The 23,127-nt window shown below is 41.7% G+C and overlaps 1 protein-coding gene across 1 annotated transcript in view; it reads right to left on the bottom strand.

The window, feature by feature from the left end:
• Nucleotides 1-23,085, bottom strand: part of LOC115226571 — a 32,569-nt gene extending 9,484 nt beyond the window's left edge. Inside the window, exons 1-10 of the mRNA XM_029797577.2 lie at nt 22,951-23,085; nt 20,093-20,284; nt 17,798-17,923; nt 14,879-14,942; nt 12,813-12,958; nt 12,064-12,135; nt 8,474-8,623; nt 5,705-5,960; nt 3,577-3,905; nt 2,318-2,466 (exon numbers count right to left, since the gene is read on the bottom strand). Of these exons, the coding sequence (XP_029653437.1) occupies nt 2,318-2,466; nt 3,577-3,905; nt 5,705-5,960; nt 8,474-8,623; nt 12,064-12,135; nt 12,813-12,958; nt 14,879-14,942; nt 17,798-17,923; nt 20,093-20,183 (1,383 nt within the window). The 5' untranslated portion in view covers nt 20,184-20,284; nt 22,951-23,085. The remainder of the gene's footprint in view (nt 1-2,317; nt 2,467-3,576; nt 3,906-5,704; nt 5,961-8,473; nt 8,624-12,063; nt 12,136-12,812; nt 12,959-14,878; nt 14,943-17,797; nt 17,924-20,092; nt 20,285-22,950) is intronic.
• Nucleotides 23,086-23,127: the final 42 nt, after the last annotated feature.

The raw sequence follows: 23,127 nt of genomic DNA, 5'->3' as shown, positions 1-23,127 counted from the left end.
GGCTTCCCAGACCCCGGTGGAACCGTCCAACCCATGCTAGCACGGAAAACGGACGTTAAACGATGATGATGATGAAATCCATTCACATCGAAATCAAATTCGATGACTGGCATCCACGCTAGTGGAGCACTAAGAGTACCATCCGAACGTGATAGTTACCAGAGCAGCTGACTGGCTTCTGTGCCGGTGGCACGTAAAAAGCTCCATTCGAGCATGATTCTTATTGGCACTTGTGCTGGTGGCACATGAAAAAACATTTGAGTGAGGTCATTGCTAGTGCCGCTGGACTGGCTCCTGCACAGGTGGCACATGAAAAACACCATTTGAGTGTGGTTATTGCCAATACCTATTTCTTTACTACCCACAAGGGGCTAAACACAGAGAGGACAAACAAGGACAGACAAAGGGATTAAGTCGATTATATCAACCCCAGTGCATAACTGGTACTGAATTTATCGACCCTGAAAGGATGAAAGGCAAAGTCGACCTCGGCGGAATTTGAACTCAGAACGTAACGGCAGACGAAATACCCATTTTTTTTACTGCCCACAAGGGGCTAAACACAGAGAAGACAAACAAGGACAGACAAAGGGATTAAGTCGATTATATCGACCCCAGTGCGTAACTGGTACTTAATTTATCGACCCCGAAAGGATGAAAGGCAAAGTCGACCATGGCAGAATTTGAACTCAAAACGTAACGTCAGACGAAATACGGCTACGCATTTCGCCCAGCATGCTAACCACTCTGCCAGCTCACTGCCTGACTGGCCTTTGTGCCGGTAGCATGTAAAAGCACCCACTACACTCTCAGAGTGGTTGGCATTAGGAAAGGCATCCAACTGTAGAAACTCTGCCAGATCAGATTGGAGCCTGGTGCAGCCTTCTAGTTCACCAGTCCTCAGTCAAATCGTCCAACCCATGCTAGCATGGAAAACGGACGTTAAATGATGATGAAGGCTTTGCTCGGCCCACCAGATCATTATGGAGCCTGGTGCAGCCATCTAGTTTGCCAGTCCTCAGTCAAATCGTCCAACCCATGCTAGCATGGAAAACAGACGTTAAATGATGATGAAGGCTTTGCTCGGCCCACCAGATCAGATTGGAGCTGGTGCAGCCATCTAGTTTGCCAGTCCTCAGTCAAATCGTCCAACCCATGCTAGCATGGAAAACGGACGTTAATGATGACGAAGGCTTTGCTCGGCCCACCAGATCAGATTGGAGCCTGGTGCAGTCATCTAGTTTGCACACAAGGGGCTAAACACAGAGAGGACAAACAAGGACAGACAAAGGGATTAAGTCGATTATATCGACCCCAGTGCGTAACTGGTACTTAATTTATCGACCCCGAAAGGATGAAAGGCAAAGTCGACCATGGCAGAATTTGAACTCAAAACGTAACGTCAGACGAAATACGGCTACGCATTTCGCCCAGCATGCTAACCACTCTGCCAGCTCACTGCCTGACTGGCCTTTGTGCCGGTAGCATGTAAAAGCACCCACTACACTCTCAGAGTGGTTGGCATTAGGAAAGGCATCCAACTGTAGAAACTCTGCCAGATCAGATTGGAGCCTGGTGCAGCCTTCTAGTTCACCAGTCCTCAGTCAAATCGTCCAACCCATGCTAGCATGGAAAACGGACGTTAAATGATGATGAAGGCTTTGCTCGGCCCACCAGATCATTATGGAGCCTGGTGCAGCCATCTAGTTTGCCAGTCCTCAGTCAAATCGTCCAACCCATGCTAGCATGGAAAACAGACGTTAAATGATGATGAAGGCTTTGCTCGGCCCACCAGATCAGATTGGAGCCTGGTGCAGCCATCTAGTTTGCCAGTCCTCAGTCAAATCGTCCAACCCATGCTAGCATGGAAAACGGACGTTAAATGATGACGAAGGCTTTGCTCGGCCCACCAGATCAGATTGGAGCCTGGTGCAGTCATCTAGTTTGCACACAAGGGGCTAAACACAGAGAGGACAAACAAGGACAGACAAAGGGATTAAGTCGATTATATCGACCCCAGTGCGTAACTGGTACTTAATTCATCGACCCCGAAAGGATGAAAGGCAAAGTCGACCTTGGCGGAATTTGATCTCAGAACGTAACGGCAGACGAAATACCTATGGAAAATGGACGTTAAACGATGATGAAAGCTTTGCTCGGCCCAAGTTTATAGTAGAAGACACTTGCCCAAGGTGGCACATAGTGGGACTGAACCTGGAACCATGTGATTTGTAAGCAAACTTGGTAACACATCCTGGTTGTTGCAGATGAACAAAATCTAAATTCAGTGGATTGGAATAAAATGGAAGCTTCTTACGTTGTTGGGGTTTACGAGATTCCTAAACATGTCTTTCAAGTCACCGACTGTATTGCACAAGATAACTTCTACAGCTTCTGTTTCGGTCAGTTCAAAAAGATGAAGGAACGTGCCAAACGAGATGTATGTGCCTGTTATACATTTCCAATCTACAATAACAAGAACAACAACAACATTATAAAAATTTCAGACTAAAATTCACAAAAGAATTTATCAATAAATATATATATATAGGCATAGGAGTTGCTGTGTGGTAAGTAGCTTGCTTACCAACCACATGGTTCCGGGTTCAATCCCACTGGTGGGACCTGGGGCAAGTGTCTCCTACTATAGCCTCGGGCCGACCAAAGCCTTGTGAGTGGATTTGGTAGACAGAAACAGAAAGAAGCTTATCATATATATGTATATAGGCGTAGGAGTGGCTGTGTGGTAAGTAGCTTGCTTACCAGCCACATGGTTCCAGGTTCAGTCCCACTGCGTAGCACCTTGGGCAAGTGTCTTCTACTACAGCCTCGGGCCGACCAAAGCCTTGTGAGTGGATTTGGTAGACGGAAACTGAAAGAAGCCTGTCGTATATATGTATATATATATATATATGTATGTGTGTGCATATGTTTGTGTGTCTGTGTTTGTTCCCCCAACACCGCTTGACAACTGATGCTGGTGTGTTTATATCCCCTTAATTTAGTGGTTCGGCAAAAGAGACCGATAGAATAAGTACTGGGCTTACAAAGAATAAGTCCCGGGGTCGATTTGCTCGACTAAAGGCGGTGCTCCAGCATGGCCGCAGTCAAATGACTGAAACAAGTAAAAGAGCAAAAACGCAACCTTTTAATTCTCTTTCTCTTACACACACACACACTTTCTCTCTCTCTCTCTCTCTCTCTGCCACAGATTTACTGAAATTACCTTTAAGCAGTAGACACAAATATCTTTATATATAAAATTGAAGTTGTGTGTGTGTGTGAGACTCTGTCTCCTCCGATTTAGATTCCTAACTACTCCCACATTTTGCGGTGCAGTTTAACCAAAACCGGGTATCTTATAGTCATGATTCATATTGAGCCCTTCTGGGTATTAGCGCGCGTCTATGATGAGTCTACGAGTAAAAAAAAAAATTACCATAATTTTTCCGCATTTTTAATGCATTTTTTGCTCGGGTTATATAAGGAAAGTAACTCTCTAAAAATGATTATATAGTTATTTCCCTTACAAACCCGAGCAACGCCGGGCGATACTGCTAGTATTCACATACAAACCTTTACGATCGACACCTGAGACTGCAGTAGCAACAGCAGCGGCACCATTGGTATTATCAGCGACATCAAATTCAACAGTAGCCACTGGCCCTTTGGGAATGTTATTAGGCACAGCCCCATCCGTAACTGACCCGTTCGGGCAGTCACCAGCACCCACACTTTGGGCAGCCTCATTATCACCGGTTTTACTTTCACCATCTGACAGCTTTCTATTTTGGTCTTCAGCATCATTCTGACCTTTGACCTCTAAATTTGATTCGCCATCATTGTTCCTGTTGATCTCAGCTATGACCTTCCTCCGGACTGGTTCTTTGTGTGGACTGGTTACACTACACAACAAAATAAGTATAAATAAATGAGTGGCTGTGTGGTAAGTAGCTTGCCTACCAACCACATGGTTCCGGGTTCAGTCCCACTGCATGGCACCTTGGGCAAGTGTCGTCTACTATAGCTTCGGGCCGACCAAAGCCTTGTGAGTGGATTTGGTAGACAGAAACTGAAAGAAGCCCGTCGTGTGTGTGTATATATATATATATATATATATATATATATATATATATATAATATATATGTGTGTGTGTGTGTGCGTGTATGTTTGTGTGTCTGTGTTTGTCCCGCTAGCATTGCTTGACAACTGATGCTGGTGTGTTTATGTCCCCCGTCACTTAGCGGTTCGGCAAAAAGAGACCAATAGAATAAATACTGGGCTTACAAAGAATAAGTCCCGGGGTCGAGTTGCTCGACAAAAGGCGGTGCTCCAGCATGGCCGCAGTCAGATGACTGAAACAAGAGTAAAAGAGTATATAATACAATTCTATATTTAACCCTTTCGTTACTGTATTTATTTTGAGATGCTCTGTGTTTCTTTCAATTAATTTTAAATATAACAAAGAATTTAGTAAAAATAACTTAGTTATCATTAAGCTGGTGTTAGGAACATAAAATGTGACTAAGGTTTGGTGGAAGATTTTAATTTAAAACTTATGAAAACAAGACATTTGTACTAAATTGTACTATAGAGCCAGAGGTGGTTTCAGGTGGGTTGGTATCAAAGGGTTAAGAATTGTTTCTCTTTTATATTTTAACCCTCTTGTTACCATATTTCTGTTGAGATGCTCTGTGTTTCTTTCAATTATTTTAAATATAAAAAGAAATTAGTAAAAGAACTTCGTTATCATTAAGCTAGTGTTAGGAACATAAAATGTGACTAAGGTTTGGTGGAAGATTTTAATTCAAAACTTATGAAAACAAGACATTTTACCACAGAGCCAGAGCTGGTTTTGGCCGGGTTAGTAACAAAAGGGTTAAGAGATGAAGAATTATTCTTTTTACTCTTTTACTTGTTTCAGTCATTTGACTGTGGCCATAATGGAGCACCGCCTTTAGTCGAGCAAATCGACCCCAGGACTTATTCTTTGTAAGCCTAGTACTTATTCTATCGGTCAATTTTACTGAACTGCTAAGTTACAGGGGACGTAAACACACCAGCATCAGTTGTGTAGCGATGTTGGGGGGACAAACACACACACACACATATATATATACATATATACAACAGGCTTCTTTTCAGTTTCCATCTACCAAATCCACTTGCAAGGCTTCGGTCAGCCCGAGGCAATAGTAGAGGACACTTGCCCAAGGTGCCACGCAGTGGGACTGAACCCGGAACCATGTGGTTAGTAAGCAAGCTAGTTCTTCATCAGATCCTGTTAAACTGGCCAACTCATATCAACATGGAAAATGGATGTTATGATGATGATGATGATGATGGGGTTAGTCAGTATCATCAACCCCAGTACATGACTGGTACTTTATAGATCCTGAAAGGATGAAAGGCAAAGATGAATTTGGTAGGATTTAAACTCAGAATTTAAAGGGCCAGAATAAAATAAAAGGCATTTTGTCCAACACCAGGGGCAGACCCAAAGTGGGTGGTGGTGCTGAAGGGCATGTTCCCCACTCGAGAAAAGAAGTGTGCCCTTCTAAATAATGTTATTATGTCCTTTTCTCCTAGAATTGTATTCCTTTCTGACCCTGTGCCCTCCTGTTGAAAAATTCCTGGGATCACACCTGGACACTCCAGTGACTCTACCATCAAATAAATAGACAAAAATCCTGTGGTCCATACCTGATATTTTCTGGTTTGCTGCCAAAGTTCACATCTGATGCACAATCTTTGCCTCCCTTTTGCTCAATCGGAGCTCCACCTTCTTTTTGTTGCACACTGGAATCTCCGCCTCCTTTTATCACAGAGCAATCTCCGCCTCCTTTTATCACAGTTGAAGCTCCGCCTTCACTTGGCTCTGTCAAATTGTCCTTGGGGACTTCATATTCTATACAAACTTTAAACCTTCGCAAATTAAATAATCCCCATAACAAGTAAACTGCAGAAAGATTGAAAAATAGATACATTTTATAAACCCTTTCCTTACTGACATGCTTCAGATAACTTCTAGTTTCAGGATACAAAACATCCCTTTTCCAAATGTTCCTGTATATAATAATATTGATTTCAAAGTTTAGCACAAGGCCAGGAATGTCAGGGGAGGGGATAAATCAATTAGATCAACCCCAATGTTCAACTGGTACTTATTTAGCCCTTTCGTTACCGTATTCATTTTGAGATGCTCTGTGTTTCTTTCAATTATTTTAAACATAACAAAGAATTTAGTAAAATAACTTAGTTATCATTAAGCTAGTGTTAGGATCATAAATTGTGACTAAGGTTTGGTGGAAGATTTTAATTCAGAACTTATGAAAACAAGACATTTGTACTACAGAGCCAGAGGTGGTTTCAACCAGGTTGCTATCAAAAGGGTTAAGAATTGTTTCTCTTTTATATTTTAACCCTCTTGTTACTATATTTCTGTTGAGATGTTTTGTGTTTCTTTCAATTACTTTAAATATAACAAAGAATTTAGTAAAATAACTTAGTTATCATTCAGCTAGTGTTAGGAACATAAATTGTGACTAAGGTTTGGTGGAAGATTTTAAATCAAAACTTATGAAAACAAGACATTTATACTACAGAGCCAGAGCCGGTTTTGGCCGGGTTGGTAACAAAAGGGTTAATCAACCCTGGAAAGATAAAAGGCAAAGCTGACCTCAGTGGAGTTTGAACTCAGAACGTAAAGAGGGCTGAAATGCTGGTAAGCATTTTGCTCTGCATGCTAACGATTCCACATAAAAAGCACAGGTGATGGTGCCATGTAAAAAGCACAGGTGATGGTGCCACATAAGAAGCAGCAGTACTAGTTCCATGTAAAATCACAGGTGAATGTGCCACATAAAATCACAGGTGAATGTGCCACATAAAATCACAGGTGAATGTGCCACATAAAATCACAGGTGAATATGCCATGTAAATGCACAGGTGTTAGTGTCACATAAAAAGCTCTGGTGATGGTGCCATGTAAAATATAGTACACTCTGCAAAGTGGTTGGTATTAGGAAGGGCATCCAGCCATAGAAACCAAGCCACAACAGACTATGGGACCTTGTGTGGCCCCTGACCTTGCCAGTTCTTTACAAGCCATTCAACCCATGCCAGCATGGAAAACAGACATTAATTGATGATGATGATGATGATAGTCCTTGTGATGGAACGTGGTTTAGTGGTTAGGGCATTTGGCTCACGATTGTAAGGTCATGAGTTCAATTCCCGGTGAGGCGTTGTGTCCTTGAGCAAGACACTTTATTTCACATTGCTCCAGTCCACTCAGCTGGCAAAAATGAGTTGTACCTGTATTTCAAAGGGCCGGCCTTGTCACACTCTGTGTCACACTGAATCTCCCTGAGAACTCCATTAGGGGTACACATGTCTGTGGATTGCTCAGTCACTTGCATGTTAATTTCACGAGCAAGCTGTCGATAAATTTATCGACCCCGAAAGGATGAAAGACAAAGTTGACCTCGGTGGAATTTGAACTCAGAACGTAAAGACAGACGAAATACCACTAAGCATTTCGCCCTGCATGGTAACATATCTGCCAGCTTGCAGAGCAAGAGGTTAGTAATATTTCATCTGCTGCTATGTTCTTATTTCTTTATTGTCCCCAAGGGGCTAAACAGAAGGGACAAACAAAGACAGACAAAGGGATTAAGTCAAATACATCGACCCCTGTGCGTAACTGGTACTAAATTTATCGATCCCAAAAGGATAAAAGGTAAAGTGAACCTTGGTGGAATTTGAACTCAGAACGTAACGGGAGATGAAATACCACTAAGCATTTCGCCTGGCGTGCTAATGTTTCTTATTTCTCTATTGCCCCACAAGGGGCTAAACAAAGGGATTAAGTCGATTACATCAACCCCAGTGCGTAACTGGTACTAGATTTATCGATCCCGAAAGGATGAAAGACAAAGTCGACCTCGGCGGAATTTGAACTCAGAACGTCTGTGGATTGCTCAGTGACTTGCACGTTAATTTCATGAGCAGGCTGTTCCGTTGATCGTATCAGCTGGGACCCTCGTCATCATAACCGACGGAGTGCTCCTACCTATCTGATGACAGTCTTTCTAGTATCCTAAGCAATTAGTAAAAGAGATATGGAATCATCTGCCACTGTAATATCAGTTGTATACCTATTTCTTTATTACCCACAAGGGGCTAAACACAGAGGGGACAAACAAGGACAGACATAGGTATTAAGTCGATTACATCGACCCCAGTTTGTAACTGGTACTTAATTTATCGACCCTGAAAGGATGAAAGGCAATGTCAACCTCGTCGGAATTTGAACTCACAACGTAACGCAGACGAAATACCACTAAGCATTTCGCCCGGCGTGCTAGCGTTTCTGCTAGCTCGCCGCCTCAGTTGTATACCTGTATCAGTTGTATACCTGTATCAGTTGTATACCTGTAGAACAATTAATTAAAAGAAGTCTCCACTTACCTGGGTACCTGAAGATTCCCAGGGTGCGTCTGTTCTCAGCTTTATAAATAATATCACTGAAAAAGCCATAACCAACCAAAAGACCACCAAACGTCAGGAATTTACCGGAATTCTGGTGCACTGTGTATGTAGTCATTCCTCTCGTCTTGCCTGTGTGCATGTGTATTAGCGTGTGTATGTGTTAGTGTGTGTGTGTTAGTGTGTGTGTGTTAGTGTGTGTGTATGTATGTGTGTATACAGGTGTACATCATAGTGCAAAAGTGAGTGCGTGTAAAAGAGAGTGTAAGTTTTCATATAAGCAAGTGTATATATGAGTGAGGGTATATGTAGGAGTGAGGGTATATGTAGGAGTGAGGGTATATGTAGGAGTGAGGGTATATGTAGGAGTGAAAGTATGTATGGGTGAGGGTATATACATGAGTGAAGGTATATATGTGAGTGAAGGTATATTTGTGAGTGAGGGTATATTTGTGAGTGAGGGTATATACGTGAGTGAGGGTATATGTATGAGTGAGGGCATATGTATGAGTGAGGGCATATGTATGAGTGAGGGCATATGTATGAGTGAGGGCATATGTAGGAGTGAGGGTATATGTAGGAGTGAGGGTATATGTAGGAGTGAGGGTATATGTATGAGTGAGGGTATATGTATGAGTGAGGGTATATGTTGGAGTAGGGTATATGTATGAGTGAGGGTATATGTAGGAGTGAGGGTATATGTAGGAGTGAGGGTATATGTAGGAGTGAGGGTATGTATAGGTGAGGGTATATGTTTGAGTGAGGGTATATGTAGGAGTGAAAGTGTATGTAGGGGTGAGGGTATATGTATGAGTGAGGGTATGTATGAGTGAGAGTATATGTATGAGTGAGAGCATATGTATTAGTGAGGGTATATGTAGGAGTGAGGGTATATGTATGAGTGAGGGTATATGTATGAGTGAGGATATATGTAGGAGTGAGAGTATATGTAGGAGTGAGAGTATATGTAGGAGTGAGGGTATATGTATGAGTGAGGGTATATGTATTAGTGAGGGTATATGTAGGCGTGAGGGTATATGTAGGAGTGAAAGTGTATGTTTGAGTGAGGGTATACATGAGTGTATGCATATGAGAGTGAGTATACATGAATGAGTGGGAGTGGAGAGTGTACATAATGACGTGAGTGTATATACGAGTGCAAGCATACATGAGTGAATGAACACGAGTGTGAGCACATGTTTGAGAGTGAGTGCATGTCAGAGTGCGAGTGTGGATATGAATAGGAAAAGAGAAAAAGAAGAAAACAACTTAGAGATGCAGGTAGTGGGGGGGCAGTTAATTTACATGGAAGGGGTGTGTATAGTAAGATGGGTGTATATAGGGAAAATAACATGGAGGGGAGGAGGGGGTAAAGTAGGAATCAAAAAAGGGTGCGTATAGGCACACACACATACACCCTAACACACACTTCATTTCATTTCATTTTACTATATACTCTTTTACTTGTTTCAGTCATTTGACTGCGGCCATGCTGGAGCACCGCCTTTAGTCGAGCAAATCGATCCCGGGACTTATTCTTTTGTAAGCCCAGTACTTATTCTATCGGTCTCTTTTGCCGAACCGCTAAGTGACGGGGACGTAAACACACCAGCATCGGTTGTCAAGCAATGCTAGGGGGACAAACACAGACACACAAACATATACACACACACTTATATATATATATACATATATACGACAGGCTTCTTTCAGTTTCCGTCTACCAAATCCACCCAAGGCTTTGGTCGGCCCGAGGCTATAGCAGAAGACACTTGCCCAAGATGCCACGCAGTGGGACTGAACCCGCAACCATGTGGTTGGTTAGCAAGCTACTTACCACACAGCCACTCCTGTGCATTAATATTACAAAGAATATAAATAAAACATAAAAAAACAAACAGGGTTGGAATTCCTTTGAATAATATATATACATATATGTATAAAAAATATATATATAAAAATACAAAATGGGACAAGAACGCAAAACATTCAAATAGACGATACAAAAAACGGACGGGTCATTCGAAGCCTGATCGGAGCAATCTCAAGAGTAATCAGCCAAAATTGCGAGGATGATCCGTTTCTTGACTGAAGATTAGAGGCTTCGAATGACCCGTTCGTTTTTTGTATCGTCTATTTGAATGCTTTGCGTTCTTGTCCCATTTTGTATTTTTATATATATATTTTTATTCATATATTATTGTGGCATACGTACACCTTGTTCTCTTATATATATATATATATATATAATATAAGCGGGGTCAGCCATCTGAATGTGGCTAGGGACAGGGCGGGGTGGTGTTACTGATGCATTTAGCCCCAGGCGACTATCGATGTCACCAGAAGAGCCGACACCATCACGGTGTCCTTGCTAGCCTGCAAAGGGAGATCAGCCTCACCGAAGATACGGATGCTACACACGGACCGGTTTCGAGGTATTTGCCTCTTGTCAGCGCATGGCAAGCACCGTTCTTCGCTGAGGGACTTCCTGTACAGGCCAGATATATATAGATTTTCACAGTAACCACAGTCACTGGCGTAGCGCTCAGAGATTTATTATTGCTATATATATATATATTTATATTTATTTATTTATTCTCATCCATTTAAGTACAGAAAAATATGGAATTCTTCAAATCTTAGGAAATGCATTTCAGATTTAAAAGACAGGAACCTTAAGTATGATTTGAAGTGGTCTATTATTAGTTAGGCACTATTGTACAATGATGGTAATTTTAAATGTGATCTTTGTCATGAGTATATGTATTATATGATTACTTCTAAATTAATATTCTTGAATTATACAGTTAATTTTACATTGAAATGTTCTCACAAATATAGAAAAAGCATTTAAATATTTCAATTCTAAATAACCCATTAATTATAATTGCATTCCATGAAGTGTATTATGAACTACAACAAGCTAGACTTCAGGACACTTTTGTGTATGTGATGATTGTATAGGTTTGTATGTATGTAGGGGTATATATCATCATCATCGTTTAACGTCCGTTCTCCATGCTAGCATGAGTTGGACGGTTCGACTGGGGATCTGGGAAGCCAGAAGGCTGCACCAGGCTCCGGTCTTATCTGGCAATGTTTCTACAGCTGGATGCCCTTCCTAACGCCAACCACTCCGCGAGTGTAGTGGGTGCTTTATATATATATATAGGTATATACTCGCATGTAGTCTGGCTTATACTGGTATTGGTATTATGTTTTTACATATTTAAACTATGATGTATAATTACTTGTGGGGTTATATATATACATGTGTATATTTGCTAAATTGAATTTTTCCCTGTAAGTTTGGAATTTTATATTATCTGCTATTATTAATAATATATATTTATATATATATATATATATATATATATATATATATATATATATATATATATTATATGCGCTGTAATATTTAAAGTAAAATTAAATTAAACTAAGCATTAAAACAAATTCATTTTCCTTATTTTGTTGTTCTGTGTAAGACTAATTGAGAAAATATGAAAGCCATGGACCCTGTCCTTCCCTCTTTGACAAATGCAAGAAGACAAAGGTTTTGAAGAACTTACCAATGACAATAGCTAGGGCCGCTGTAACTGGGTCACGACTAACCAAAATTTTGGCGATCCCATTGCCACTTCCTGGACAATAATAATAATAATAATAATAATAATAATAATAATGAAAAAGTCAATATGAGAGATACAGAGAAAAATAGCAAAGTGTCAGGACCTAGCCACTGACTTACAGAGACTATGGAAAGTGCAGGTAAAATATATCCTTGTAATTATAGGTATACTAGTAGCACTTGGTGTATTGACCCCAAAAGGATGAAAGGCAAAGTCAACCTCAGCAGAATTTGAACTCAGAACATAGCAGCAGACGAGCTGGCAGAAACATTAGCACTGCCGGGCGAAATGCTTAGCGGTATTTCGTCTGTCTTTACGTTCTGAGTTCAAATTCCACCGAGGTTGACTTTGTCTTTCATCCTTTCGGGGTCGATAAATGTATTGACAGCTTGCTCGTGAAATTAACGTGCAAGTGGCTGAGGACTCCACAAACACGTGTACCCTTAATGTAGTTCTCGGGGAGATTCAGTGTGACACAGAGTGTGACAAGGCCCGGCCCTTTGAAATACAGGTACAACTCACTTTTGCCAGCTGATTGGAATGGAGCAACGTGAAATAAAGTGTCTTGCTCAAGAGCACAACGCATCGCTGGGAATTGAACTCACGACCTTACAATCACAAGCCGAATGCCCTAACCACTAAGCCACGCGCCGTCACAGCTTCTTTTACAATATAATACAAATAATTACCACTAGGTATTATGCCAACAGGTAGGGGACTTGGCATCCAATCACAGCCAGGTATATCCAAATCATACTTGGCATCAACTTGCGCTCGGTACAGTAGGCCATTCAACACCTCATAGTAGGTACCATCGCCACCAACCAATACAATTCTGCAATAAGACAAATAATAATAATAACTGGAAGATGAAATAAAATGGAAATCAATTGAAAAAAATAATGATTTCAAATTTCAGTATCAAGGCCAGCACTTTCAAGGGAGAGGGTTAATCAATTACATCGACCCCAGCGCTTAACTGGTACTTATTTTATCAACCCCAAAAGGATGAAAGGCAAAGAAAACCTCGGTAGAATTTGAACTTACAAAGCGAAGACAGGTAAATTGCTGCTTAGCATTTTACCTGACATACTAATGGTTTTGTTAGCTACCTGCCTTAATAATAATCTTTTCTTATTTCTTTATTGTCCACAAGGGGCCAAACACAGAGAGGACAAACAAGGACAGACAAACGGATTAAGTCGATTATATCGACCCCAGTTCATAACTGGTACTTAATTTATTGACCCCCCAAAAGGATGAAAGGCAAAGATCAACCCCAGCAGGATTTGAACTCAGAATGTAAAGACATATGAAATAACTATTTCTTTATTACCCACAAGGGGCTAAACATAGAGGGGACAAACAAGGACAGACAAAGGGATTAAGTCGATTACATCGACCCCAGTGCATAACTGGTACTTTATTTATCGAACCCGAAAGGCAAAGTCTACCTTGGCAGACGAAATACTGCTAAACATTTTACCCGGCGTGCTAACATTTTTTATTTCTTTATTGTCCACAAGGGGCTAAACGTAGAGGGGACAAACAAGGACAGACAAAGGGATTAAGTCGATTACATCGACCCCAGTGTGTAACGGGTACTTAATTTATCGACCCTGAAAGGCAAAGTCTACCTTGGCAGACGAAATACTGCTAAACATTTTACCCGGCGTGCTAACATTTCTTATTTTTTTATTGTCCACAAGGGGCTAAACGTAGAGGGGACAAACAAGGACAGACAAAGGGATTAAGTCGATTACATCGACCCCAGTGTGTAACTGGTACTTAATTTATCGACCCTGAAAGGCAAAGTCTACCTTGGCAGACGAAATACTGCTAAACATTTCGCCCGGAGTGCTAACATTTCTTATTTCTTTATTGTCCACAAGGGGCTAAACGTAGAGGGGACAAACAAGGACAGACAAAGGGATTAAGTCGATTACATCGACCCCAGTGTGTAACTGCTACTTAATTTAACGACCCCGAAAGGATGAAAGGCAAAGTCGACCTCAGCGGAATTTGAACTCAGAACGTAACGGCAGACGAAATACGGCTACGCATTTCGCCCGGCATGCTAACGTTTCTGCCAGCTTGCTACCCTTAATAATAATCTTTTCTTATTTCTTTATTATCCACAAGGGGCTAAACGTAGAGGGGACAAACAAGGACAGACAAAGGATTAAGTCGATTACATCGACCCCAGTGTGTAACTGCTACTTAATTTAACGACCCCGAAAGGATGAAAGGCAAAGTCAACCTCGGCGGAATTTGAACTCAGAACGTAAGCTAGACGAAATACCTATTTCTTTACTACCCACAAGGGGCTAAACATAGAGGGGACAAACAAGGACAGACAAAGGGATTAAGTCGATAACATCGACCCCAGTGTGTAACTGGTACTTAATTTAACGACCCCGAAAGGATGAAAGGCAAAGTTGACCTCAGCGGAATTTGAACTCAGAACGTAACGGCAGACGAAATACGGCTACGCATTTCGCCCGGCATGCTAACGTTTCTGCCAGCTTGCTACCCTTAATAATAATCTTTTCTACTAAAATCTTAGGGGGGGGGGACTAGTCGATTACATCAACCCCCAGTGAATCACTGGTACTAACTCCGGCAATCGATTTCTTTGACTAAAACCATTTAAGGCAGTGCTCCAGCATGATCGCAGTCGAGTGACTGAAAAACAAGTAAAAGATTAGAAAATTTAAATGGCAAAAAGTAAAAAAAAAAGTTTAAAAAATTTTACCCATCTATGTCGCTCAAATCTTTTTCTTTAAGCAATTTTGATGCGTGTCCTTTTTCTTTGGTTACTGGAAACAATAAATAATTCAATAATAAATAATAATAATAATGATGATAATAATAATAATAATAATAATAATAATAATAATGATGATGATAATAATAATGGTGGAAGCACTCCGTCGGTTACGGCGACGAGGGTTCCGGTTGATCCGATCAACGGAACAGCCAGCTCGTGAAATTAACGTATAAGTGGCTGAGCACTCCACAGACACGTGTACCCTTAACGTAGTTCTCGGGGATATTCAGCGTGAAACAGAGAGTGACAAGGCTTGAAATACAGCTACAACAGAAACAGGAAGTAAGAGTGAGAGAAAGTTGTGGTGAAAGAGTACAGCAGGGATGGTGGTGCTTTAGGAGCCTCGTGGAGCTTTAGGTGTTTTCGCTCAATAAACACTCACAACGCCCGGTCTGAGAATCGAAACCGCGATCCTACGACCGCGAGTCCGCTGCCCTAACCAGTGGGCCATTGCGCCTCCGATAATAATAATAATAATAATAATGATAATAGTAATCATTATCATCATCATCGTTTAACGTCTGTTTTCCATGCTAGCATGGGTTGGACGGTTCAACTGGGGTCTGGGAAGCCAGAAGGCTGCGCCAGGCCCAGTCTGATCTGGCAGTGTTTCTACAGCTGGATACTGTTTAAGGAGTTTAGCCCACTGGACAGTGGCCATACTGATAGATGAAGAGGGGAAAATATATTTCTTTACTACCCACAAGGGGCTAAACATAGAGGGGACAAACAAGGATAGATCAAGAGTGTAGGGAATGAATTGCAGGAGACAAACAAGGACAGACAAAGGGATTAAGTCGATTACATCGAACCCAGTACGTAACTGGATGCTTAATTTATCGACCCCGAAAGGATGAAAGGCGAAGTCGACCTTGGCGGAATTTGAACTCAGAACTTGAAGACAGATGAAATACCGCTAAGCATTTCACCCGGTGTCCTAACATTTCTGCCAGTTCGTGACCTGTTTGCTGTTATTTCTGTCAGAGTGGTTGGCGTTAGAAGGGCATCCAGCTGTAGAAACTTTGCCAGATCAAGACTGGAGCCTGGTGCAGCCCTCAGTCAAATCATCCAACCCATGACAGCATGAAAAGCGGATGTATGATGATGATAACAAGAACCAGTATCATAAAAATGACAACCATGACCACCATCGCCAACAACACCACCATGACGAGCATTGCTACTACAACCACCATTGCTACTGCCATCACCACCACATCCACTATCACCACCACCACCACCACTACATCATCATCGTGTAACGTCTGTTTTCCATGCTAGCATGGATTGGATGGCTCAACTGGGGTCTGGGAAGCCAGAACGCTGCACCAAGGCTCCAGTCTGATCTGGCAGTGTTTCTACGGCTGGATGCCCTTCCTAACGCCAACCACTCCGTGAGTGTAGTGGGTGCTTTTTACATGCCACCGGCACAGGTGCCAGACGAGGCTGGCAAATGACCACGATCGGATGGTGCTTTTTACGTGCCACCGACACAGAGGCCAGGCGAGGCTGGCAATGGCCATGATTGGATGGTGCTTTTTACGTGCCACCGACACGGAGGCCAGGTGAGGCTGGCAACGGCCACAATCGGATGGTGCTTTTCACATGCCACCGACATGGGGGCCAGGCGAGGGTGGCAACAGCCACGATTGGATGGTGCTTTTTACATGGCACCTGCACAGGTGCCAGACGAGGCTGGCAAATGACCACGATCGGATGGTGCTTTTTACGTGCCACCGACACGGAGGCCAGGCGAGGCTGGCAATGGCCACAACAACAATAACCACTGTAACACCCTGATCACAATTACCAAGCCTACTGCCACCACAACAACAAACAATAATAAAGAATATTAATGCCACAACTGCAACAAGTCACCACCTCCAAGACTACTATTACCAATACCACCATCATCGCCATCACCACTACTGGCACCACCACCACCACCACCACTGCCATCATCACCAGCATGACCACCATCACTACCACTGCCACCACCACCACCACTACTACTACTACTATTACTATCGTCACTCCCACCATGGCACTCACATTCTTTATTCTTTTCTCTTACTTGTTTCAGTCATTTGACTGCGGCCATGCTGGAGCACCGCCTTTAATCGAGCAACTCGACCCCGGGACTTATTCTTTTGTAAGCCCAGTACTTATTCTATCGGTCTCTTTTGCCGAACCGCTAAGTAACGGGGACGTAAACACACCAGCATCGGTTGTCAAGCAATGCTAGGAGGACAAACACAGACACACACACTTATATATATATATATATACATATATACGACAGGCTTCTTTCAGTTTCCGTCTACCAAATCCACTCACAAGGCTTTGGTCAGCCCGAGGCTATAGTAGAAGACACTTGCCCAAGATACCACGCAGTGGGACTGAACCAGGAACCATGTGGTTGGTAAACAAGCTACTTACCACACAGCCACTCCTGCGCATACATATATACGACGGGCTTCTTTCAGTTTCTGTCTACCAAATCCACTCACAAGGCTTTGGTCGGCCTGAGGCTATAGTAGAAGACATTTGCCCAAGGTGCCACGCAGTGGGACTGAACCCAGAACCATGTGGTTGGTAAACAAGCTACTTACCACACAGCCACTCCTGCGCCTGCGTACACATATATATGACGGGCTTCTTTCAGTTTCCGCCTATTAAATCCACTCACAAGGCATTGGTTGGCCCAGGGCTATAGTAGAAGACACTTGCCCAAGATGCCACGCAGTGGGACTGAACCCGGAACCATGTGGTTGGTAAGCAAGCTACTTACCACACAGCCACTCCTGTGTAGTAAATTTAAAAGATACCAAAAGGAAAACTTACCAATCACTTCAGTCTTTATATTGGCCAGCTCAAAAAAGGGCAGGATTTTCTGGCAAGTTTTTAACCCTTTCTTTCGACCACTGACAGGGTTCACTATCACAAGAAGGCTTTTCTTTCGGTTTGGCACTGTTATTAACGATAAAACAAATATATATATATATATACTAGCAGTATCGCCTGGCGTTGCTTGTGTTTGTAAGGGAAATAACTATATAAGCATTTTTAGAGAGTTATAGCAAAAAAAAGCAAAAAAATGCATTAAAAATGGAAAACAAATGATGGTAAATTTTTTTTTAAATCGTTGACTCATCGAAGACATTTTTAGAGAGTTACTTCCCTTATTAGCACGCATTAAAATGGAAAAAAATTATGGTAAATTTTTTTTTTAATCGTAGACTCATCGTAGACGCGCGCTAATACCCAGAAGGGCTCGATATGAATCACGACTATAAGATACCCAGTTTTGGTTAAACTGCACCGCAAAATGTGGGAGTAGTTAGGAATCTAAATCTTAGGAGATAGACACACAACTTGACTTTTATATATTATTATATGTTGCTACAGGACCAATTCTGAGGTTTCGCCTGTAATTGAAAAAGGTATTATAAAAGGAGAAAGGGGCTCTCTACCCCCACTTTTGACCAGGCTCCCGTGGCTTTTATGGGTTTTTCCACATGAGACCTTTTCTTTTTTCGAAGCGTCTCCTCTATTGGGAGTTTTTCGTTGTTAAAATTTTTGATTGTTAAACTGCTTTTTACTTGTTTTTTTTTTCACAAACGGACAAAACCCTTTGTAACCTTTCATCCTGTTTTGTCCCTTTATGTTTTCCAATCATATTTGTCAGCCCTTGTGGCCAATAAAAAAAATTTATTATTATTATTATTGCCATCAAAGTGACACTGGGGTAAAATATACGAAGCCCAGTATACCCATCATGACTACCCATTAGATAAGGGTACATTAGGCACATGCATCACAATGATATGTGTGCGTCAGTTAGAATTTTTTTCAGGTCGACTAATCCATCCTGCTCAAAAGGTCCCTGAATAAGGGTTGTTTAACGATATTATTATTATTAATATTACTATTATTGTGTGAGAGAGCAGTGCATGCCATCAAAGTGACACTGGGGTAAAATATACAAAGCCCAGTATACCCATCATGACTACCCATCTGATAATGGTACACCAGGCACATACATCACAACCATATGTACGCAGCATGATGAGATCATATCAAGACAAACAGTGCACGACCTTGCTGGTGGGGGCCCAGTTAGAATTTTTTTCAGGTCGACTAATCCATCCTGCTCAAAAGGTCCCTGAATAAGGGTTGTTTAACGATGTTATTATTATTAATATTACTATTATTGTGTGAGAGAGCAGTGCATGCCATCAAAGTGACACTGGGGTAAAATATACAAAGCCCAGTATACCCATCATGACTACCCATCTGATAATGGTACACCAGGCACATACATCACAACCATATGTGCGCGTCATGGTGAGATCATATCAAGATAAACAATGCACGACCTTGCAGGTGGGGTCCAGTTAGAATTTTTTTCAGGTCGACTAACCCATCCTGCTCAAAAGGTCCCTGAATAAGGGTTGTTTAAGGATATTGATCGAAACACCTATGTTTCCAGAGGTGAATTATTCAAACCCCAAAGAATTCCTCTCAGCACATGGCTCTGGTGCACCACAACTTGTCAAAAGTGCGTATAAAGTATATGCAGTAATGTACAAATGTCTGGGAAGTGAACAGTGTATGAGTCAGATACATGCTTGTGTGTGTATGGAGGGGAGAAAATCAGGTGTAGTGTTGGCGAATCTCAGAAAGCATGGAAGTTTTGAAGGATGCAGTGCTCCGACAACTAACAACTGATGCTGGCAGTTTGTTCCATGCTCCAGCAACTTTTAGCATGAAAAAATGTTTCCGAAAGTCATGGGAGCTGTGCTGTTTTCTTACTTTGTAAACATGTCCATGGGTGTTAGACAGGTGGAGTTTGAAAAGGTGCTCAGAGTTATTGTTGGTAAGATGGTTGATAATTTTATGGGGGTCTGCCATAATTTTATAATTAATAATTTTATGGGTGTCTGCATTAGCAGTAATGTACAAATGTCTGGAAAGCGAACAATGTATGAGTCAGGTACATGCTTGCGTGTGTATTCAGGCCTTCTACCTAAATTTTAAAAAATTATCAAACGCTTTCTAAAGGCTAGCAGAAACATAAACATATTTGAGAAAATGCTTAGTGGCATTGCTCCAAGAAAACATAAAAGTTCAACTTACAGGACTTGACCAGCGTATTTATATCAGAGGCAGCAGACTGGCAATTTTCTTTTGATCCCTGCAACAATGTTGTAGACGTTTTCAAAGACATCTCGCCTGTGAACTTTATGTAATCAACCTTCAAGGTCCATTTTGATGCATTCTTCTTAGACGGTTCCACTGGGCTGGCACTGAGAATATGACAACTGGGAACTGGAACAGATGCAAATAAGAAAACATAGTGAAGGTGATGCTTAAGAGATTCGAGAGAGATGTTTTAGGTTTCAGACAGGAATTAGCTTCACCATATTTTCTGGGATTCAAATTGAATTTTTCTAACCCAAAATTTACAGCCAAAAAAAAGGTAGGTTGAGTTGTGAAGCAAGATGACTTCAGGGGACCAAAAATCCCTTGTGAAATGCAGCAGGACTGCATTTCACATGGTATGTTCAAATTTTAGTGCTTTCAAATTTAAATTTAAGGAAATCTTTGTGCTGATGACAGGAATATATCTAACTAACCCAGAAACGCGTCCACAAGTAATCATATGCTGGGTGAACTTTCGTTATTTTTCCCTCTAAGCCTCAGATTTTTTGAATGCTGGACTACTGGTTTTAAATTGATATTAAAATTAATATTAATTTATCTCCCTCAATTTTTAAATATTTAAATAAATACGTTCCCTAGTTGTAAGCATTACCCGCAGTGAATTATTCACTGCAGCCCTTCGCTTCAGGAGTCTCTTAGCGCGCCAGAGCAAGACATTTGAAATTTTATTCCCGATGTAATCAGTAAGACTAAGCACGTGTCTGTCTTGACACAGAGGGCTGGGGTTAGTCTTGCGGTTTGCATCTCGAGGACCGAATGTATGAAAAGTCACGGACACTTGAATTATGTAAGTAATTCTTTTGTTAAGACCGAAACCGAGTATGCATTTAAGTCTGTTTTTTATTTAATTTTTCATATGTCCTGCCCACCAAATTTGGTTCTGGCGCTCGCTGAATTCTTCCTCTAGAGAATTTCCCTTGTGGTTTGATCGTTGATGATCTTTTTCTAGCATTCTGGCCAGCTACCTAGCAGGCCAGCCCTGCCAATATACATATATATATATATATACACATACATACATACATACATACACACACACACACATATATATATATACACATACATACATACATACACACATACATATATACACATACATACATATATACATACACATACATATATACATACACATACATATATACATACACATACATACATATATATATATATCCTTAAATCCTTAAAAATGTTTTAGCCCGAAGGCCACGGCCATGCTGGGGCACCACCGCTGAATGAGCTACACTAATTTGTGAATCCACCTCTGATACGTGGCACTTGATCAACAAGGCAGTTCGATGCTGCTGCCCGCATCCGCGTCTCCTGTCGTGAGGTAGGCTTATCTGGGACTCCCGACAAGAAGAGATCCAGTTTAGTTTTAAAGAAACCCACATCCACACCATGTAAGTCTCTCAGGCATTTAAGGAGGATGTTAAAGAGCTGTGGTCCTCTGAAACCCAAGCTGTTGCAGTATCTGGACCTGTATTTTGATGGTGATGTTGGAATCCTTGGCACCATGCAGTGGTTGGAGTTCTGCGGTTGGAGTAACTTTGAATGCCAAAGTTTGGGACAAGACCCTCCAGGATTTTCCAGATGTATATCACCGCATATCTCTCCTGCCTCCGCTCTAGGGAGAAGAGGTTTAATACCTTCAGTCTTTCCCAGTAGCTGATATTTTGCATTGAGACGATTTTCTTTGTGTAGCTTCTCTGAGTTGCTTCGAGTTCTGTTGTTAGTTTTATATTGTGTGGTGACCAAAGTTGGGAGCAGTAGTCCAAGCGGCTGAGGACGAATGTTTCCCATAGGACCATCAGTGTCTCCTTCTCTCTTGTTCTGAAAGTTCGGAGAATCCATCCAGCTAGCCGTCTGCATTTTATCACCAGATTAGCAATATGCATTTGGAAAGATGCATCATTGCTCATGTCAATGCCCAGGTCATGCACCGATTTTGACTCAGGGTTTGCAATTCTTCCTGGGCCAGTGTATCCAGTCTTCACGTTGTTTACCTTTGTGTGCCAGTAGCACAGGGCCTGGAACTTACCTGCATTAAACTGCATGTTGTTGTCCTCAGCCCACCTGTATATTGTGTCCAGCTCATGTTGCAGATGCGCAATATTTTCCGGGTTTTGTATTGCGTGGGAGACTTTTGTGTCATCTGCATAGCTAGCAAGGGTGGTCATCGTAGCAACTGAAGGCATGTCTGAAAGGGCCACTATACATATATATTATATATATAGTGGCCCTTTCAGACATGCCTTCAGTTGCTACGATTGGCCCTTTCAGACATGCCTTCAGTTGCTACGATGACCACCTTGCTAGCTATGCAGATGACACAAAAAGTCTCCCACACAATACAAAACCCTGAAAATATTGCGCATCTGCAACATGAGCTGGACACAATATACAGGTGGGCTGAGGACAAACAAACATGCAGTTTAATGCAGGTAAGTTCCAGGCCCTGTGCTATGGCACACAAAGGTAAACAACGTGAAGACTGGATACACTGGCCCAGGAAGAATTGCAACCCTGAGTCAAAATCGGTGCACACACACACACACTTAGTTCATACTTGCCGTTAGTGCTTGCTAAGTTATGGCAGTTGCTGAAAATGTACTTGTTGCCTATTTATTGGCTGAGTGAGTGCTTAATCATGCGAGAAATATTGTATTCTTATATTTTGTATTTCACAAATAAATGAAAAAAAAAAAAAAAAAGCCAAAACGAAAAAAGCGGGGGGGGAAAAAAACCAGAAAAAAAAAAAATTCCACCACTTTCCAATTCTTTCGAATCTGTCTTGGAGGAGTTTCTTAGACATAGTGTAGAATCATCTATGCTGATTGATGTGGTTTCCCCTGCCAGGTAAACTGCTGAAGGGGCTCATGGGAGGCTGACGGCCTGCAACATCTTTCTTCAGAAATCTTGGTGTTCCCAAAATCTGAAAGAAACAA

This window comes from Octopus sinensis, linkage group LG30, assembly GCF_006345805.1.
Source record: "Octopus sinensis linkage group LG30, ASM634580v1, whole genome shotgun sequence".
Classification (NCBI taxonomy): Eukaryota; Metazoa; Mollusca; class Cephalopoda; order Octopoda; family Octopodidae; genus Octopus; species Octopus sinensis.
Note: the sequence above shows the minus strand (reverse complement) of the source record. Positions and strands in the feature narration are given on the sequence as shown.